The 16781-nt window shown below is 48.6% G+C and overlaps 1 protein-coding gene across 2 annotated transcripts in view; it reads left to right on the top strand.

Annotated features, from left to right (window-relative positions):
- Positions 1-16781, top strand: part of BLNK (B cell linker) — a 76494-nt gene that overhangs the window by 28532 nt on the left and 31181 nt on the right. Inside the window, exons 3-6 of one of the 2 annotated variants that reach the window (XM_040486011.1) lie at positions 2047-2096; positions 9831-9871; positions 13559-13624; positions 13824-13980. In XM_040486011.1, the coding sequence (XP_040341945.1) occupies positions 2047-2096; positions 9831-9871; positions 13559-13624; positions 13824-13980 (314 nt within the window). The remainder of the gene's footprint in view (positions 1-2046; positions 2097-9830; positions 9872-13558; positions 13625-13823; positions 13981-16781) is intronic. The other variant, XM_040486012.1, reaches the window with a different exon arrangement.

Below are 16781 nucleotides of genomic sequence, written 5' to 3'. Positions count from 1 at the left end.
CGAGTCATTGTTTTAATCACTAGCAATTCTAGATTAATTATCCCACAGTTGCTAGTTTTATAACACACGACTTTTCTTAATAATATGGAGCCTCTGTATAAAATGTCTCTCTTTTCCATGGTCGGTCATACTTACACAGTAGCCACGGAGCTCACATATTTTCAGACAGTTTCTATTTTTTTTATGCCCATTGTTCCCAAAATGCACTTGTACTTGACAAATGTTTCTTCTCAGCTTGGGAAATCTGGCTGCCACAGTCATTACCCTGGGTGAAGTCAGTGGCCCTTTGGTTCTAAGGGACCTGCAGTTAAGCTCTTACTCGTTGCCAGGCAACAGGTGCTACCTTGAAAGGAGGAAGCACGGTTGAACACGCCGGTTTCCTAACACAAGACCATGACAGAGTTGTCACTGGTTCATGGCCAAATGAGAAAATAAGGACCTTGAAGCGTTGGGGGTTGGCATGCAGCTGCCAGCTGCTGAGTGAGGCCCAAACCACAGCTTTTCTTCCTGGTCGGTGTTCAGTGACCAACAGCCCTTTCCTGAGTCTGTCCTTTATTCGGAGATGATAACCTTCATACATTTGGGAATATTAAAATACCCTTTCTTTTCTTTAATGAAATGATGGCAATAAAGGGGAATGGTTAGTTTTCAAAATTTTTCTCTTTCAGGAATAGACCTGGTACCATTCCTTGTTTGTTTTTGAGGGTTTTTTTCCCCTATAATACCGTGGATCATCTCTGTCTCTGGACCTCATCATACATCTAATGATAATATCTTCCCAGCACACCCTGTCTTGCTATGAGAATTGAATGAAATAATTGATCTGAGAACCTTGGGGCAAACAAAAAGCGGAATTTCTATGCAAATATAAAAATTGTTATTTTTGAAACATTACAATTCTGGTTCATCAGGCTTATTTTTTGTAATCAAACATGAATTTCTGTGCTGCTTTTTTCCCCCCAAGGAATGAAATATGTTTTGCATGTAATGGTTACCTTATATCCTGCCTCTGTAAAAGGATGTGATGTTTTAGTAAATAAAAGCTACTGGACATAGGTTCTATTTATATATTTTTAAACTTCTTTAAGCAAATCATTCTTAAATAAAATGGGCAATTATTAGTAAGAATAATAATTTACTAGAAATAGAATGGGAGGTGGTGTCAAAACTTATAAAAAGCCTAAAAATTGGGGTATATTTTTAAAATGTAATTTTAAGTTTCTTCTCGTAATGAGTAGGGAAGGATTGTGAATATTCAAACATTCTATATATGCCTAAAGATACTAAAGTAGTTTTGAGAGTGCTTGAAACAGTTCAACTTCTAAATAAGCTAAATATCACAATCCCCACCCGGGAACACTCACTGCTCTCTTATTTGGCTTTTTTTTTTTTTTTTTTAATAGTGCAAAAATAGTGTCAGTCCAACCTACAACCAAAGTGCTCATTATAACTAATATTTTTCTTGTTGTTTAAAGCACTGAGGTATTAATTTATTTCTTTTAAGTTTATTTTTGAGAGAGACAGAGACAGCATGAGTCGGGGAGGGGCAGAGAGAGACAGAGAGAGAGAATCCCAAGCAAGGCTCCGCGTTGACAGCACAGAGCCCCATGCGGGGCTCGAACTCACAAAACCGTGAGGTCGTGACCACAGTAGAAACCAAGAGTCAGACGCTTGACTGACTGAGCCACCCAGGCGTCCTGCATTGAGTTATTTATTAAAACAGAGTTCATCTTCTATTACCATCTTATCAACCAATTAACAATTTTCTTCCCTGAAGCTCTGAACTCAGGTGAATATTCCACCACCTGACTTCACCTTTGCCAAGTCACAGCCCCGTTGTACACTGGGGAGATGAGGGAGCTAGGAGACCTCTGATCAACGGCTTCACTACATTTATAATACATTTAGTCTTTCAATGTGATGGGTCCAAAAGAAGCCATTATTCTATTAGTTATCTGTCTGTTATCTCTATATTTGCTTATATTACGGGCCTTGACAACAGTTGTCCTACCCACTGACCGTTTGTCTAATGGTTGTTATCTGTAGGCTGAAAGTCAAAGCACCTCCAAGTGTTCCTCAAAGGGACTATGCCTCAGGTAAGAGTATTTCTAAAATACTTGGACTCTTGACTAATTTCATGTTCATATTTAATTCTTGAAAAGGGAACTATGTTCTACTCATTTGAAAATAAAAGGTGCCTATCCTAATGCCCAAATCTATTAAGCATTTGACTATAGTGGGGATGTAGTACTCCGTCCATCCATCCATCCATCCACTCATCTACTTATCAGACATTTATTAAGTATTGTCCATGTGCCAGGTACATACAAGGTTTTAGGTGGAGATACAGTGCTAACCAAGAAAAATATAGTCTCCACACTCATAGAATTTATAGCAAAGAAGAGTATCCATTCATGATCTAAAAGCAATTAGGGTTCAGGGTGATGGAGAAGCACAAAGTTTTATGAAAGTCCTTACAGCAATGTCTAATCTAATCTGAGGTGGAGGTTGTGTAGGACCCAAGCTACCCAAGTCTGGTGACTGACCTGTTGGACCACTTTCCAGAACTCACTGGGTCACAGAGTGATACAAACATATATACATACATGCCCCGTCCTGACCTTTGAAATCTACCCGATCAAAAGTCAAGGGAGCTGCTTAGTGAACAAATGAGAACAAATTCATTCTTCTCTCCCAAGTTCTAAACAAGAAAACAGACTACACCTGCTAAACAGACTACACCAGACTACACAACCCAAGTTGTGGTAGGAAAGTCATGGAATCACGGAGTGTCAGGTTTAAAAGGAGCCCCAGGGGTCCTACAGCCTGTATCCAATCCGGTGCTTACACCTGCTCCCCCCACCATGCGCCACAAGTGAGGTCCACTTTCTGTTTGGACGTTTCCGGTGGTGACCTCCCACACCTACCTGGGCCTGTCAAGGGCAGACAGCTCCGTCAGGACACAGATGCAATCCATTTCCTAGTGGCTCCTTAAGTGTGTCCTAATGGCCACACAGCACAAGTCTGTAGACACCAAATAAAAGAGAAATAGAGTGGGTCTGTGCAATGTCAAGGATACAATTAGGAAATTAGGTCACTTGAAGGGTTTCTTCTCTGGACTCGGTAACTCCAGTTGCTTCCGCTGTTGCACACATTCTTTGACTCGTTCAACAAATATTACACAAGTGTGCCCCGCGTGGTGCTCACGCTACTAGACATGGAGTAGGGAACAAACTATAGCCCCTGACCTTAAGGTGCTTAATGACTAGTGGGGAGCAGATAATAGATAAGAAAGGCAATAGGCAGATACTGGCCTAAGGTCACACTGCTAGTGGATTGAAGCTCCCTGGCCATTCCACAAACCCCTGAGCGGTCAGAACTGAACCAGGCCCCCCTCCCTGTACCCTTGGGCCCTAATTCCCAGGGGCTGTTGTAATCATTCTCCTCCCACCACTGATGTCATTCAGGGAGGAGATCTGAGCAACTGCAAAGAGGACAGACCTCGGGACAAAGGAAGGTAGTCAGACAGAGATTCTTGGGCAAATGCCCACCACAGAAGCACAGGGCCTCCCAACCCTCTGGCCACCAAAGATCGGAAATATAACACTGCTCTGCCCTTGCCCTGCTGTCCTTACCGAAGCCAGCATTCACTCGGTTTTTCGTCTCCCTGGCTACACTCTGACCGGTGGACCCCGCAAGGCTGACACGGGGAGAGCGGCTTGCACCATCAGTCCTGCCTCGTGCAACTAAGAATAGAGGAATAAAACTTGGACTTGAAAGTCCTTTAAGGCTGGAAAGCCCTGAAAGACCACCCAACCTTAGCTTCTCACTTAGGGATAACTGGAGCCCAGACAGGCCAACTGGCTGCCCAAGGCCCTACAGCCAGGCGATGGCTAAGCTGGGGCTAAGCCCTCCGTGTCTGCACACCCACCCGGTTAACAGGGCTCTGGGAAGGGCTGAAGGGATATTCAGACAAAGGGACTTTCTGAGATGTTAGTATTTAGTTGCAAATCACCTCTCCTAGCCAGCCCAAATCTGCTCCCCACATGGTCACATCCCTTTCTTCCCTTGGGGTACACCCAGTGGTCCTGGACTGTCCACCGGCTGCCTCCCCCACAGCTTCTGTAGTCCTGCTTTCTGTTCCTTCCCTGCGTCTGTCCCCACCACCACATCTAGTCCAGCCTCCTTCCCTCTTTCTTTCCTGCGTGCCACTGCGGTCTTCCCACTGGTTCCCTGCATCTCACCACCGGCTCTGCATGAGGAGAAGCTGGCAGGCCCAGTGGCCCAGCGCGTGGCCTCCAGTGCTGAATCAGGGCTACAACTGAGCATGTGTCAGACCCACAGTTTGGAGTGCGTGTCTCTCAATGCTGGTCTCTGGTGCTGCTGCTGCTCTGGAACGGAAAGGCCCAATCCACACCCTTGCCTTCACCCCTTCCCTCAAGCTCTTGCCACAGAGTCCTTTACCGTCCTTCCGGCCATCCCTTCCCATTCCCAAGAACCCTAGTCCGGTTCAACCTTCGTCTCTTTATGCCTGAGCTACTCAAACACCATCGCCATCAGCCTCCCTACCTCCAGCTTGTCACTGGGACCTACAGTGGCCTCTGTGGTTGGAGCGCCCCCTTGGCTGGCAAAGAATCTGGTTTTGTTTTCTTCCCTGACTCTCCAGTGCAGCTCGTTCACTCCAGGCACCTCTGTGCCTTATGGATGCCCCTTCTAGCCATCAGCCAAGCCCTGCTTCTGGGGCTGACACACAGGCCCCAGCCTTAAGAGATGGAAGGAGGATGCCCTCTTTCATCTTCATTCTGTCACTCAAGTCCTGCTCGTCCTTCAAGGCCCAGTTCAGTCCCACTGCCACCACACAGCCTCGTGCGAGCTCATGCAGCACCCTTCCTGGAGCTTTCCCAGCATCTGACCGTGATCCCAGGTGTAGGGACGTTTGTCAGGAAAGTTTACACTGCCCTGGGTTGTCATCAGTGTGATACATGGCTGCCCTCCTAGACTCTAGGTCTATTCCCTCCATGGCTCCGTGAGAAGATCTTGGACTTTGGGGTCCTTTAGCCCTGGGTTAGAATCCTGGCTGTGGCCCCTAAACACTGAGAACCTAGAACAGTTTAAAACTTCCCTGAGCCTCAGCTTCCTGCTTGGAGATGAGAGTGACGACCTATCCTTCAGGTTATTATGATCATTAAAGTAGATTGATAGTCACACACGGCTCCCGTTGAGCCCTTACTTCTATCAGGCACCCTTCTGTGCACTTTCCCTGGGCTATTTCATTCTCTCAAAGCCCCATAATATAGGCACTATTAGTCATGTCCATTTCAGTGACGAGAAAACAGATATCCAGAGGTTAAGCAACTTGCCTGTCACACTGCTAGCAAATGGCAGAATCGGGATTTTGATCACGGCAGCCTGACCTGAGAGCCCAAAGCTCAAAACCCCAGCGTGCACACCGAGGTGGGGTCATCGTGGCGTTCTCACATGTCACGTAGTGCTGTGCCCACAGGCTTGTGGGGTGGGGCATGTGAATCACAAAGCCTGGGCCAGGCAAGGGGAGGAGTCCCTCCATTGTGTGGCGTGGGATTGCGACACCGTAAATGGAGCACAAGCCAGAAACGCGACACAATAGAAAAGGCTTTCCCTAATAAGGAGGCTGAGCCAGCATCTCAGCTTCCTGCCAGGAAGAAACCTGCCAGGTTCTTGCATGCAACCTTACATCTCAAGTTAAACCACCCGGCCCGTATTACGCTTGAATTTACCCTCCTGAAAACATCACCCTCTATACTTGAGGCTCTCTGGGGTCCATTTCTAAATGGTAACCATACTGTGTGGTTGCCATTAGAGTGAAATAGAATTGATATTGTTTTGAGGGTTTACTAAGACATTATCAATACCCGAGAAAACAATAAGTAACATTAATACAGCATTTACTATATGCCAGGCTTTGTGAAGCACTTCACATGTATTGTATTACTTGATTCTCATAAAAACACAAGGCAGGCACTATTCCTACCCTTGTTGCCCTGGAGAGAAATTGAGCTTTAAACAAAGTACCGGTCCACTGCCAAGCAGGTAGTAAAGAGCAGAGCCAGGATTTGAACCCAGGGAGCCTGGTTCTAAAACCACAACCAACCATATTAGGAGACTCACTGAGGTTCTGGACATCCCCTACTTTGGACCTAGTTCTTTGGACTCTCATGCTTTTCAGTCTGGGAAATGGCGTGAGGGCTGTGATTTTATGAGTAAGAGATTGCAAGCTGCCTGTAGGATGGGTGTAGTGGGCTGGGCACCATCAGGTAACTCTCCCACATGATGATGCTTTTCTCTCTTTTCTGCCTCAGTGCCCCATGATACCTGCACCGGGCCATCCTGTTTCTCCTATGCTTTATCTGAAGCCACAGTAGAGGGCCAGGCAGTTTACATGAGATTTTATTTTTTTTATTTTTTTTTTTTTTAAATTTTTTTTTTTTGCAACGTTTATTTATTTTTGGGACAGAGAGAGAGCATGAACGGGGGAGGGGCAGAGAGAGAGGGAGACACAGAATCGGAAACAGGCTCCAGGCTCCAAGCCATCAGCCCAGAGCCCGACGCGGGGCTCGAACTCACAGACCGCGAGATCGTGACCTGGCTGAAGTCGGACGCTTAACCGACTGCGCCACCCAGGCGCCCCAGTTTACATGAGATTTTAGCTGCAGGAGCCAACACAGGTACCCCGGCCCCCAGTCTACCCTCCACATTCACCAGCCACGTGGCCTCAGACAGGTTTTGCAGACACTCTTAGCCCCAGTTTCCTCGACTGCAAAAGTGAGATCATAAGGGCACCTACCACAAAGTGCTATTTTGAGGATAATTGAGAAAGTACACTTATCCTAGCGCTGAGCACACAGGAAGTGTTCAATAAATGCAATCTATTATTATTATCCTAATTTTCATTCATTCAACTCATTTATTGGTTCATACTTTTATTACTGCGCAGGATTACAAATGCCAAGGGTCATCCAGATACAAAGGCAAACTAAATAGGCCTTGCTTTTCGGTATAGAGAGACACGAGCAAATGAATCCCAGCATAGGGCAGAATGCAGTGCCTATGTCGTCAGGGTGCCAGCAGCATCTAAGAGGGAGGAGGAAGGAGTCCCTCCCAGAGGAAGGAGTAGTGGGTTATAACCTGAGGGACTGGGGAAGATTGTATGGCAGAGGTATGACAGGGCTCTCCCAGGAACAGGGTCTGGGGGAACAGCGTGAACGGAGCGGAGAACCACCAAAAGTGCAGGCTGGGAGGAACATGCTTCCAGTATCAGTGAACGTGGAAGGCTGTGTGAGAGAAGTCCAGAGAGGGACAGGAGATGAAGGCATTTGATGTGTTGACATAGAGCCTTGACTTCACTCCATAGGGAGCTACTGATGATTCTTGAGGAAAGGAGCAGCATGATTCAAACTGTATTTTAAGAAAATGACTAGAAACAGTATGAAGGATGTGTGGGAGAGAAAAGATAATGGGGACAGGAGAAGGAGTTAGACAGCTCCTGCGAGTACTTTGAGCAGTGTCTGACCACAAAGTGGACCCTGGGTCCCCGAGAAAAGGTTCGGCAGGCATGGCTGATCAAGGCAGGGAAGTGTGATTTATAACATCAATTTATAAATGTTTCTATTTTAAAGGTCGAAACAAAAACATTGTGGCCCCTTAAGTGCTGATCTTCAATTATCCCCAAACTTAAGGTATTAGAAACCTATTCCCGCTCAGCGCCAGGTATTGGGAAGAGGACTTAGTCATCTATTCTTCTGGAGTTTCTTGGAAAACCCCAGTGGTTGCAGTATACTCTAATTTGGTATACATGAGGCCAAATCATAATTTAATAAATTTTTTTTTCTGTTAATGTCAAAGTTTGACCCATTATTTGGCTCCTAGAAGAAAGCTCTGTCTTAGCGCCTATCACGTTTTTCCCATGAGAGGGCGCTGTTGCTGCCACAGTTTAAAATCCGGCCACTCTGATCTAAACACCTCCTTCAGGCCCCCATTTTTTTTTTCAATATATGAAATTTATTGCCAAATTGGTTTCCATACAACACCCAGTGCTCATCCCAAAAGGTGCCCTCCTCAATACCCATCACCCACCCTCCCCTCCCTCCCACCCCCCATCAACCCTCAGTTTGTTCTCAGTTTTTAACAGTCTCTTATGCTTTGGCTCTCTCCCACTCTAATTTCTTTTTTTTTTTCCCCTCCCCTCCCCCATGAGTTCCTGTTAAGTTTCTCAGGATCCACATAAGAGTGAAACCATATGGTATCTGTCTTTCTCTGTATGGCTTATTTCACTTAGCATCACACTCTCCAGTTCCATCCACGTTGCTACAAAAGGCCATATTTCATTTTTTCTCATTGCCACGTAGTATTCCATAGTGTATATAAACCACAATTTCTTTATCCATTCATCAGTTGATGGACATTTAGGCTCTTTCCATAATTTGGCTATTGTTGAGAGTGCTGCTATAAACATTGGGGTACAAGTGCCCTTATGCATCAGTACTCCTGTATCCCTTGGGTAAATTCTTAGCAGTGCTATTGCTGGGTCATAGGGTAGGTCTATTTTTAATTTTCTGAGGAACCTCCACACTGCTTTCCAGAGCACAGGCCCCCATTTTTAATGTGCAATTCTTTTCCTTGTGCCTCTTTGGAGTCTACCCAGATCTGGAGTCAGTAGCCTGCGATAGCAGGGGCTAGAAATGGCAAGAAAAGATTCTAGAGAGGCTCTGGGGGATTCAGGGACCATTCACTGGGCCCTCTAGCCATGGCTGCGCAATGGGATGCCTCTATGGGATAGTCGCTGGAGCCACACTGCCCTCTGGACCTGTGCCTGGTTGATCTGTACATAGCTGAGTAAATTGTATTTAACCTCTAATGTCAGCATATGCAATGGGATGGATGCTAAGCTTCTCATACTCTAAGTGTGTTTTGGAGTAAAGGGGGTCAAATATTCTCCTTGGCTGTCATAATTCAGATCAATTTTATTCTTCAAGATCCTCAGCTACTTGAGACCTGTTATATCCATTTTTACACTGCCTGCGGAGCCGAGGACAGGGCTTGAACCCTGGAGCTCAAAGACAGTGAGGCAGTGTGACATTGGAGTTCAGAGCATGCACTTGGAAGTCTACCTACAGGGTTCAACTCCTGGCTCTATTATTTACTATCTGACCTTGGGCAAATGGCTTATTTTCTCTAGGGCTCAGTTTCCTCGTAAGGTTTTGAGGGAGCTAATTGAGTGCAAAACTCTGATGATATTGCCCAGCGTGTAGTAAAGCACCGGGTAAATGCTTTTCAATAAGAAAGTCAAAGTTAGAGCTACAGAGAATCACAGAAGTGATCCCATAGATCTTAAAACTGAGGCCCAGAGATGTTAATTGTCTTGCCTACCCTCCAACTAGTTAAGAACAGAGCCTGCATGAGAGTTTTGGTCTATCTGACTCCCTGTCCAGTGCTCTTCCTACTATACCATCCATATATTGATTCAAAGGAATCCTTAGAAGCAGCATGGTACGGATTGCAGGTGCCTCCCGGATCGTTCTAAAGTCCCAAAAGTGTTCCTTAACAAAAACGGACATGGTTCAGATGTACCGTTTCTCTGTTCAGTGGAACGTCCCTTTATGCTTTGAGAACTGATTTTTTCAAAAAAGAGGAGTCGAAAGTGGATGAACACGAGGTATGTGTAATAACCGTTCAAGGCCAAGGAAACAGGACCAGGAAGCCCAGGGGCAAGGAAAGGTGGGCGCAGGGAGCCTGGGGACAGGGTGGAGCTGAGATTGACGCTTGTGCTTTCTGCTTCCCACATGCCACTGCAGAAGACCTTGCTGACGAAGAGGAGCAGTGGTCAGATGACTTTGTAAGTATTTGCTCCTGGGATCAGAAGATCATCCTTTCCACCAGGGTCCGTGGGAGGCCTTTTGAAGGGCTTGTTTCTGAATTACATGCTCATAGTCAGCTGCACATCCCAGCAGGGAGATGGCTGGGCTGGAAAGGCCACCTACAGACAAGGCAGCAAGAACCGCATGATGGCTGACTTGACCTAGCACCCCCATGTGCCAGGCTAAGTGCTTCATCGGCATTACCTCATGTGAGCCTCCCCACAGCCCTGTGTGTAGGCATTCTTATCCCTGTCTTCAGTGCTGGTATTCAGAGTACTAACCAGCACAGCCAAAACACATGTTAGAATGTTTTTTAAATATTTCCATATCAGTTGACAAATGCCTCTGCCCTGAATTCCTCAGTGTCCCATCGCTGCCTGGGCCTTATCCAGGAGCCAAACATCAAAAACCAACATCAAAGAGTGAGTGCCTGGCGCATCAGGGGGCCTCTGGGACACTTTTTAGGGCCAAGTTGGGACCTGAGCCATGCTAGTTGTCAAACATTGTGAATATCAGCCCTGCTCATTCTACAGGTAAAGAAACCAAGGCATGGAGAGTTTAAGTAACTTGCAGTTCCAAAATTCCAACCCAAGCCCTCAGGTCTCAAAACCTGGCTTTTAAACTCTAAGGTGCTTGCAGTGACCAAGAGGACAGTAGCAGATGCTGGGGGCCACAGACTGAGCAAGGGACCTGGCCGTGATGATACGGAAGGTGATGTGTCAGAATTAACTGTCAACTTCTCCAAGGTGGCTCTGTAGCCCACAGGGCCCCAGTGCTCACTGCTCTCTTGGGTGAAGTCTTGTAGGGACAAGACAGCCTAAAAACTTTTTTGTAACAATTATTCTTCATTTGTATCGAATTCATCCAGAATGTTAGCCTGCTCCACTCTACGTGTGTTTTATCTGGACAGGATCCAAGAGGGCCTCCACACAACCACACACCCCCTTTTACAGATAAGGAAACCAAGGCTAAGAGAATGAAAAGGACTTGCACACGGAAATTCAGTTACTCAGTGGCCAGTGTAATGAGAGCCCAGGACTTCAATCCAGTGCCCAGAACTGAGTCTGAGCCCAGCTCCATCCACACTGTGTACACCACCTGGAGTATATTCAACGTATTATGAGACAGGAGTATCTCCCTTCTCAACTGCAGAGCGAAGATGTGTAAAAAAGAGGGGATGACAGGGGTTCTCTGCAGGTCAGCTGGGTGTGGAGTTCCTCCCAGGGCCCGGCAGCCGCTGGTCCCTCCGAAGCGCTGCAGCTGCGCCCCCTGCTGGCCGCACGCGCCCAGCCACGTCTGAAGCAAAGTTGAGAGCTGGTCCACAACCACAGGGAAATCAAGAACATGGAGCTCGCAGGCTGGAGAAAAAGAGCACATGGTAGGGACTTAGAAAATACAAATAGAGTCAGCCTGGAGAGGAGAGCGTGACTTGTGTCCCAAAGCCAAACAACCAAAAAATTAAGTTACCTGCTGTAATAAAGATTGAGTAAACATTCACTCACAATTATTTTGACCTTATTGGATTCCCATTGTACACAGAATGAAATCCAGGCTTGTAGTCTCCAGGTCAGATGAAATCCAGCCCCTGCGGACCTGTCCGGCCTTCCTTGCACCACCACCCCCAGCAGGGCCTTGTCCATTACGGCCCAGATGCACAGATCTGCCCTTAGTCTCACAGCAGGTCAAGGTCATGCCTGCTCGGCAATTTGACTCACGGACCTTGGGCAGGCGAAGGAAGAGGGAAGAGAGGAGAAACCAAAGGGCGTCCCCATTCTCCCTCATTTGCTCTGCTCCTTGTTGTCCTTCAGGCTTGGCTTAAACGTCTCCTTCTCAGGAAGGCCTTTCCTGCAGCCGAGGTAGAACCCCTCCTCCCATTGCTCTTGAGGTCGCAGCCCAGTCCTCATGGGCGTTACGTCTGATGGGCAGCCCCGTGTCAGCGTTGGCCTGCCAAGAGCAGCTGACGCAGAGGCGCCCCTCCTCAACCTCCTCTGCCTCTTCGGCCAGCCTGGTCCTCTCAGTCAGGCTGCTCTGCCCAAGGGGCTGTGAAGACCCCTGTGTCCTTCCCAGGAGGCACACTGCTCCCCAGCCTCCAGGTGATCAAGTCTAGGGAAGCACGGTGCCCGCTCCGATGAAAACTGAGACAAAGTGGGCTGCCTGAACTGTCTCCCCCTCCCAGGCACAGGCGTCTGGGCGCCTACTGATTCTTTCACTTTCCAGATGGTTATGAAGCACCCGTTTCTCAGCGCGTTCACTGCTGTCTCCCTGGGATGCTGCAGCCACAGAGACGGGCCTTTTGGTTGCCCAGGATGAGGAGGGGCCCCGACCACTTCAGGCTGGCTAGATGAGACTTTCAGAGCCGGGTTCTTGCCTCGGGCTGCTTTTCTGCTCTCACTCCACCTTCCAGGCCGCTTGTTTGAGAACAGTCACTGCTTCTTCAGAACACAGAACAGCCCCAAATTATTCAACTCCTCATGCCTCAGTTTCTCTCATATGATACTGGTAGAGGGTAACTGAGGTGTGCAGTACATAGAAATGTTAAAATAATCGTTATCATTCCCATTATTCTATTCACCTCAATTTCATATTCATGGTCAGGAAGATTATTGAGCCTCGCTGTCTGCTGTTACTGAAACAGGGGTTTGGGAAAATCCCCGTACAAGACTTCTCTTACCTCCCCGCTCCCTGTCCCTTCCTGACTCTTCTGCTTTAGGACAAGGACAAGGACCCTCCTTGAGCTCCTGCTTCCTTCTATTCTCTCCCAATTCTCCTCCACCACCTCGGGAAAAGTTCCCTTTTCAGCCGCCTTTCTCTCTCCCTCTCCTGCTATTCACCCTCTCCCTCTCCTGTCCTCTCCTCCATGTCCCTACAGACTCAGGAGGAAAGCGGTCCTCACTCACTCGCTCATCCATTCGCTGCAAACATACTGCGCTCCTGTCCTGTGCTGGTCCCTGCCACAGGCCCCGAGGAGACAACAATGAAGGAACCACTGTGTTTGTGTCACACTGTACCTGCGTCGGTGTTGTGCGATTGCAGGTGGAAGGAGACAGGCCGAAAGGCAGGTGCATCATGCATTCATTGGAAGCTCATGTATGAATCACGCAGTGTATCAGGCGGTGTGGACAGAAGACCTCTTAAGTCCTGGATCAAATATTTCCTGCACGGGAATATGCATATGGGTGTAGTATGCTTAAGCGATCTCTGAACAAAATGCCCAAGAAACTAGGAACTGCACCTCTGGGGAGAAGAACTGAGAGCCTGGGAAGGAGACTTGACATCCTTTTGAACTATTGCTGTGTGAATGTATTTCCCATACGTATTGAATATTCAATATTCGATCATTTCAGTGAAGACTTAACTAAAATTTATCTTTAAAACAAGAAAAACAAAAAGAAAGAGAATGGACTCCGGGTCAGGTCGAAGCCTAGCCCCTGCAGCTTATCAGCTCTATTAAAACACACACACACACACACACACACACACACACACACACCTCATCTCCTCAAAGGTATCTGTATATTCTATGCAAACCTTTACCCTTTCATATTAATTTTTTTCCTCAACCGTCAGCATTCATGATAAACAAAACCTATTGGTTATTCTATTTTATTGCGTCCTTTTTCTGTCTTCTAAAAATGTATTTTATCTCCGACTGTTCTTCTTTGCAGACACACAGAGTTTCAGCCACCCTTCCTGTTAAATGGTCCACATGCTCCCCCAGGATAGTGGTTCAGGTGATAAATTCTGGAGGCAGAAAGGCCCGGCCTCAACCCCAGCTTTGCCTCTGATGGCTGCCCAACCTTGCTTAGCCAACCCTTCCAAGCCTCGCTCTCTGGTCCCTACGCTGGGGGAGCAGCTCCCGCCTCCTAACGCCAGAGCTGTCTCGATGGCTGAGCACAGACAGGGCGCTGAGCATTCGGTGTGCATTTGCAGGACAGCGACTATGAACACCCAGACGAGCACTCGGACTCGGAGATGTACGTGCTCCCCGCGGAAGAGACTGGGGACGACAGTTATGAGCCGCCGCCCGCGGAGCAGGAGACGAGAACCGTTCACCCAGCCCTGCCCTTCACCAGGGGCGACTACATAGGTGAGGCAGCCCCCCCCCCCTCCCCGACCCTGGGCGCCCAGCCCGCCAGGCATGGGGAAGGGGGGTCGAGCCGGGCTGGCAGGACGCTGAGTGCCTCCCACCCTGGCCACCCCCACGTGGGTCATCTGCTCACTCACAAGCCAGGGAGCCCCAGATGGAACGCTTGCCTGGGGGAGGGGGAACGCTATCCCTTCCCAAGTTTCCAAGGGTAAAAACAGGTAAAAGACAAAAGGCGCATGCCCTGACGGTTGCCCCCGCCCCACCCCAGCCCAACTCCAGATAATCCCATGAGAAATCAGCCCTGAGGTTAGTACCTGCTTCTTTTGGGGTTTCCCGCACACAAGGTTCTGGAATTTCTTTTGAGACATCCGTGCAGAACGAGGATGATCTTCAGGGATCCCAGTATCTGCCAATGGCCCCGTTCCTTCATGCCCACCCCTACGCAGGCAGCCCACACTCTGAGTCTAGACTGTGGGTTTTCAGCAGGGAGTGGAGGTGGGTGAGGAGCTCTAAGTGTGGAATCAGCTGTAGGTTAAATGGGCACAGCTCAGGTGTCGCCTCCAGACCTGAGGTGACTCTTAATGTCCCCCAGGAAGAAGCCTGGGTTGCAGGCGACTAAGTTCAGCAGAGGCGTGGAAGGGAGTGTGTCTGTGATGATCACAGTGACGCCAGCATTTGTACAGAGAGCCCTTACGTGTAGAGGACTCTGTCCATTATCACTGCCATTAACTGCCTCCTCACGGGGCACTAAGCATGGACCCTTGCTTCATGCCACAACTCACCTGTTGAGCACCTACTGTGTGCCACAGCTATGCTGAGCCTGGAGCTTTCAACAGCAAGCAAGACAGACACACTCCCAGAGTGTTTGTAGCTCACAGCGTCGTGCTTCACAGTCGTGGCCTACTTCACCCTCTCGAGAAGCTTACGGAAGAGGCATCCGTCCTCACTTTATGAAGGAGGAAAGTGAGGTTCAGAGGAGTGAACCGCTTTGGGGAGTGGCAGAGCTGGGACGCACGCTGGGCTTCTCAGCCCCCAAAGCCCTGGCTCACCAGATTTGTGACCTTGTTCAAGCAACAGGACCCTGGGAAGGAAGGGGCTGCATTAGGCCCATTTTATAGGCCAGCAAACTGCAGTTAAGGGGAGGGGGCGCAGTGGCTCATTCATGGCCACGCTCTTCAAAGCCTGTCTTGTGTATTTTGCTACTTTTGATGGGCTTAGATCTTACATTAAGAAATCCCAGTAAACTCTAAGAGCTGCAAATAAAACTAGAAAACCTGACAGAGTTATGGGCACAGCAAAGCGGCTGACCCGGAGCCCCAGCCCGACCACAACACCCAGAGGGAGCCTTCCAAGGAGACATCCAATGTGAAGCGAACGGCACACCTTGGACAGGGCAGGAGCTGGCACCGGGAGGAGAGCAGGGGATGGGCCTGGCGGCCGGGTGGTGGGGGCGGGGGGCAGCCTCATGAAGTTAAGGGTGGGGCAGAAGCCAGTGTGAGTGCCTGGGCTGCTCCCAGGATGGGGACATGCCAGGTTCCTCCTGTGCTAAGCTTTCCCTACAGCGTTATCAGTCTGCAACGTGCTCAGATTCCACTGAGCAGACTCCCTGTTGCCTTACGCCTCGGCCATGTCACGTCGCCATATTGGTCCTATGGATTAGGCATCCACTCTGCCAGGCACTGCTCCCACAGCTTGCACTGCTTTCTTCCCAGTCCCTACAGTGGCCCTCTCAGGTGGATGTTATGATCCTCACTTTCTAAATGAGGAATGTGGGGGCGCCTGGGTGGCTCAGTCTTCTAAGCCTCTGACTCTTGATCTGGGCTCAGCTCATGATCTCAAGGTTTGTGAGATCGAGCCCCACATCAGGCTCTGCACTGATGGCATGGAACCTGCTTGGGATTCTCTCCCCCTCTTTCTCTGCCCCCATTCTCAAAATAAATAAAATGGTTAAAACAAAACGAAACAAAAGAGGAATGTGAGTCCCAGAGAGGCTGGATAATGAATAAGTAGCCCAAACAGAGCTCAGCCAGTGAGGGGCAGAGCAGAGGACCCAACTCAGGGCCATTTGGCTTTGGAACTTGTGTTCCTTCCCTGACACATGCCAAGGACAGTTCCCGACAAGGGGTAACTCAGGGGCCCTCCATGATTGAAGGGAAATCATTGAGAGGAAGAATGTGTGTGTTCACTCAGATGAGTAGCTGCAACCCTGAATCCGCCTTAGGATAACCTGGGAGAGGGGCGCCTGGGTGGTTCAGTCAGTTAAGCGTCCGACTTCGACTCAGGTCACGATCTCCCACTTTGTGATTTGGAGCCCCACATTGGGCTCTATGCTGACAGCTCAGAGGCTGGAGCCTGCTTCGGATTCTGTGTCCCCCCCGTCTCTGTGCCTCTCCTCCGTTCACTCTCTCTCTGTCTCTCGAAAATAAACATTAAAAAAAAATTGTTAAACAATAATAATAATAATAAAATAACCTGGGAGACTTGAAACTATTAACGCCAAGACCTTCCTCACAAGTTCTTCCCAGTATGTCTGGGGTGGGGCCTGGGCCTTAACATTTTCTTAAAATTCCCCAGGTGGTTCTTCTACGTAAGGAGGATTGAGAGTCACTGCCCTTAAGGGTTCATAGAGCAAAGTGAACCTTCGAGGAGCACACCCCTCTCGGGCCTCCCTGCTGCCAAGGTCAGCCATCCACTCTGTCTGGCAAAGTGCAGGGCCGTAGGCTCTTCTGAGTCCTGTAGCCGTCATTCTTGTGGGAGAGTGTAATGTAAGGAACAGGCAATTGAAAATTTTTGCCTAACAT

Source organism: Herpailurus yagouaroundi, unplaced genomic scaffold (assembly GCF_014898765.1).
Source record: "Herpailurus yagouaroundi ecotype Mexico unplaced genomic scaffold, PumYag 163, whole genome shotgun sequence".
Taxonomy (NCBI): Eukaryota; Metazoa; Chordata; class Mammalia; order Carnivora; family Felidae; genus Herpailurus; species Herpailurus yagouaroundi.
Note: the sequence above shows the minus strand (reverse complement) of the source record. Positions and strands in the feature narration are given on the sequence as shown.